This window comes from Gossypium hirsutum, chromosome D09 (assembly GCF_007990345.1).
Source record: "Gossypium hirsutum isolate 1008001.06 chromosome D09, Gossypium_hirsutum_v2.1, whole genome shotgun sequence".
NCBI lineage: Eukaryota > Viridiplantae > Streptophyta > Magnoliopsida > Malvales > Malvaceae > Gossypium > Gossypium hirsutum.
The window spans coordinates 46,128,644-46,131,897 of NC_053445.1; the positions used below are offsets into that span (position 1 = coordinate 46,128,644).

Sequence of the window (3,254 nt, forward strand, 5' to 3'; positions counted from 1 at the left end):
TCTTCCTAGGCTCTAACAATTCGATACATTACCAAAGCTCAGAATTTGAAATGTTGTAATGAGCCCAAGTCCCAATCCATCATCAATTTGATTAAAATATGATAAGTAGTACTTTTTTTTTATTTAAAAATCTTAAGCTAACTATTAAAATCATAACCGGCATCTTGACTAAATTGTTTTATTGTGATATTGATTAAATAAATATATTATAACAAAAATTATCAACTGCAATAATAATTGAGTTAAGATTTATATAAAAGAAGGAAGATGGGTTCTCGACGCCGGCGTTGATGACGACTTTTGCCAACCCCTCCATCTTGTTTTGATTTGGTCAATGTAAAAAAGGAAATAAACGAGCATATAAAAATATTATTAGACGTTTAATATTTTTCTTATTGGTTTCGTCATTGCTGACCATCACTCAACATTTCCTACGCTTTATATAAAGCGAAGAATTTCCTTCCTGAATGTAGGCACAATTGTTAAGCAAAACTAATAAACATCAACAATAAATCGGAATTCCCCAGCAGCAATGGCTACTCCGTAAGAATCTTCTCAATTTTCAAGCTTATCTGTCAATTTTAGCCTTTTGGTTTCTCTAAAATTTTTTTTTTCTGGTTTGTGATTTCAGAAGTGTAGAGTATTTGCCTCCTCCATTGGATGCTACTGCACAGCAACCCGCTATCTTTGATGGAACAATCAGGTTTCACACTTTCTTTTCTGGGTGCTTTTAGAATAGTCTTTACTCTTTTGTTCTGTTCTACTTCTTTTAACTAATATCTTGTTTGCTTGTGTTTATTGCTACACAATAAAGTTGACGCTTTTCTTCTTCCTTTTGAAGGTTGTATCTGGCTTATCCTTGCCCTTACGCACAGCGCGTGTGGATCGCCAGGAATTGTAAGGTTGTCCACTTTCGTTGATTATGTTTGCACTATTCTTCCCCCCCTCCCATCTCTTGATTTGCGGATTACTTTTCCTTTTCCCCTGTTTTGCAATTAAATAAATCTTTGAATTTGGTTGAGTTGCAGGGTTTGCAAGACAAGATTAAGTTGGTTCCTTTGAACCTTCAAAATAGACCTGCTTGGTACAAGGAAAAAGTTTACCCTGAAAACAAGGTCAGACTTGTGAAGTTATCAATATATTATGTGTTTTTAGACTTGTTAAATTAGTGATCAATTTCCCATCACTTCTTTTGGAGTTTTGCTTAAAATTGAAAGATTCAACCATAAATACCTCTTTCCCTACTTAATTATTGTGTTAAATAATTTCATTTTCAGGTGCCGTCCTTGGAACATAATGGCAAAGTCATTGGGGAGAGTCTTGATTTGATTAAATATGTTGATAGCAACTTCGAAGGGCCGTCTCTTCTACCTGATGTAAAGATCTGTGGAAATTTTTCTACTGATCTCTCTCTTTATCTGTATTAACTAAGTAGTAATCTTCTGGAAATGTGTTAGGATGCTGACAAAAAGGAGTACTTTGAGACGACGTTATCACACATGGACGAATTTCTAGGGCTGGTGTATGCTACATTTAAAGGAGACTCAACAAAGGATGCTGGTTAGTCTGAAACATGCTTCTGATTTACCCTGTATCCTGTATTTGTATAAAATATGATTTGAACTAAAAACTTCGGACTTGCATCAGATGCTGCTTTTGATCACTTGGAAACTGCTCTTGCAAAATATGATGGTCCATTCCTCCTAGGCAACGAGTTTACTCTGGTAAGTTGTCTCGCCAGTGAAGCTAAAGTTTATAGTTACTTTAATCAATAAAATAACTATGGTGGTATCATTATATGTGGTTTGAGTTTTTGTGCAAAGATATATGAATGATTTTGTCATTTTCAGGCGGACATTGCCTTCATTCCTTTTGTCGAAAGGTTCCAGATCTACTTATCAGAGGTGTTTAATTATGACCTCACAGCAGGCAGGCCTAAAGTGGCCGCATGGATTGAGGTATAATTTAAAACATATACATATACATGCATATATGCTTTGCCCTTCTCGTAGCTATCTAAACTTCCTCGAAGAGTAGCCTTTAGATTTAGAGTCACTCTTCTGCTGAAGACATGCAGATTTTAGCAATATTGCTAACATTATAAGCACATTGAGAGTTGTTGTTTTTTACTTGGGATGGTGGAAGAGATTACAGATATCGGGATTCATACCCCGACCTACCACTACCAGATGTTCATTTCTTAGAGAACAGTTGCATGAACCAACTGACTAAGCCTCAAGTTGTTTTGGTTACATCTAGTGTTCCCTGCCTCCATGTTTGTCTGCAATGTCATTATTCTGCAACATTTCTGTATCTACTTCGATTCTTGAATAAAACATTTTATTGTCATAACTTGGTGATGCAGGCGGCGGACAAGATCGATGCCTATAAGCAGACAAAGAAAAGTGATCCAAAAGAAATAGTGGAAATTTATAAGAGGATATTCTCAGTACTGTTCTACTTTTACCCTTAAACATAGATTACTAGTATTTCACTGTCGATTATTATACCGGAAGTTGCTAACTAGTGACATAAATTCTTATTGTTGCAGGCCCAGAAGTGAAGATGAAATTGACAGTTGGCACCATGTATGTGAAAGAGAATAAGGTCTGCTTGGATCAGTGATTACCAGCTATTTGAGTTAATTTGAAGAGTCTGATGTGATCGTGTTGAATTTAGTATAATTAAACATGAGTCATGTATAATATAATTTGGTATAATTTAGTACCAACTCACCTGCGTTGCCCATGAGTCATGTATAATATAATTTATATCAAAAGAATAATATACAATTTGATTCTTAATGAGAGAATCTCATGGTTTCTCAATCTAACGCTAATGTATTAGCTATGAAATCTAAACATTTTAAATAAATATAATTTTTATCTAAAAATTTAATTTGATTTTAAATATGATAATGCTAACTTCAACATTGTAATATATAATTAATATTTTGATAGTATCTATAAAAGAAAATTAATATATTTATATTTAATTATATATTTTATAATAAAATAGAAATTAGTATTTTATTCAATTCAATAAAAATCTTAGTTCGACTTAGACGTACTTAAAAAATAAAATTAGGAAAATCACTCAATTTAATAAAAACTTTAAATATATAAATCATTGAATATAATTGACTTAATTAACAAATCATGAAATCTAGGCTTTTTATAATTAAACATTTTAATTAAAGAAATATAATGTTTATTTACAAATTTTCTTTTATTTTAAATCCGAATATTAACATT

General features: G+C 32.5%; 1 protein-coding gene across 1 annotated transcript; it reads left to right on the top strand.

The window, feature by feature from the left end:
- Window positions 1–486: 486 nt before the first annotated feature.
- On the top strand, window positions 487–2,812 carry LOC107891011 (glutathione S-transferase L3-like). Its single transcript, NM_001399826.1, has 10 exons — window positions 487–543; window positions 632–703; window positions 842–902; window positions 1,029–1,115; window positions 1,278–1,376; window positions 1,458–1,560; window positions 1,648–1,724; window positions 1,851–1,958; window positions 2,366–2,449; window positions 2,552–2,812. Exons 1-10 carry the CDS (start codon window positions 533–535, stop codon window positions 2,561–2,563), a joined length of 714 nt encoding a protein of 237 aa, NP_001386755.1. The 5' UTR covers window positions 487–532; the 3' UTR covers window positions 2,564–2,812.
- The last annotated feature ends 442 nt before the right edge of the window (window positions 2,813–3,254 follow it).

What these genes read in the sequence shown, in the direction of transcription:
- LOC107891011 (NM_001399826.1), top strand. An exon ending in GGATCGCCAGGAATTGTAAG is followed by an intron (nt 903 to 1,028) that starts GTTGTCCACTTT and finishes GTTGAGTTGCAG; the next exon opens with GGTTTGCAAGACAAGATTAA. An exon ending in AAGTGGCCGCATGGATTGAG is followed by an intron (nt 1,959 to 2,365) that starts GTATAATTTAAA and finishes TTGGTGATGCAG; the next exon opens with GCGGCGGACAAGATCGATGC.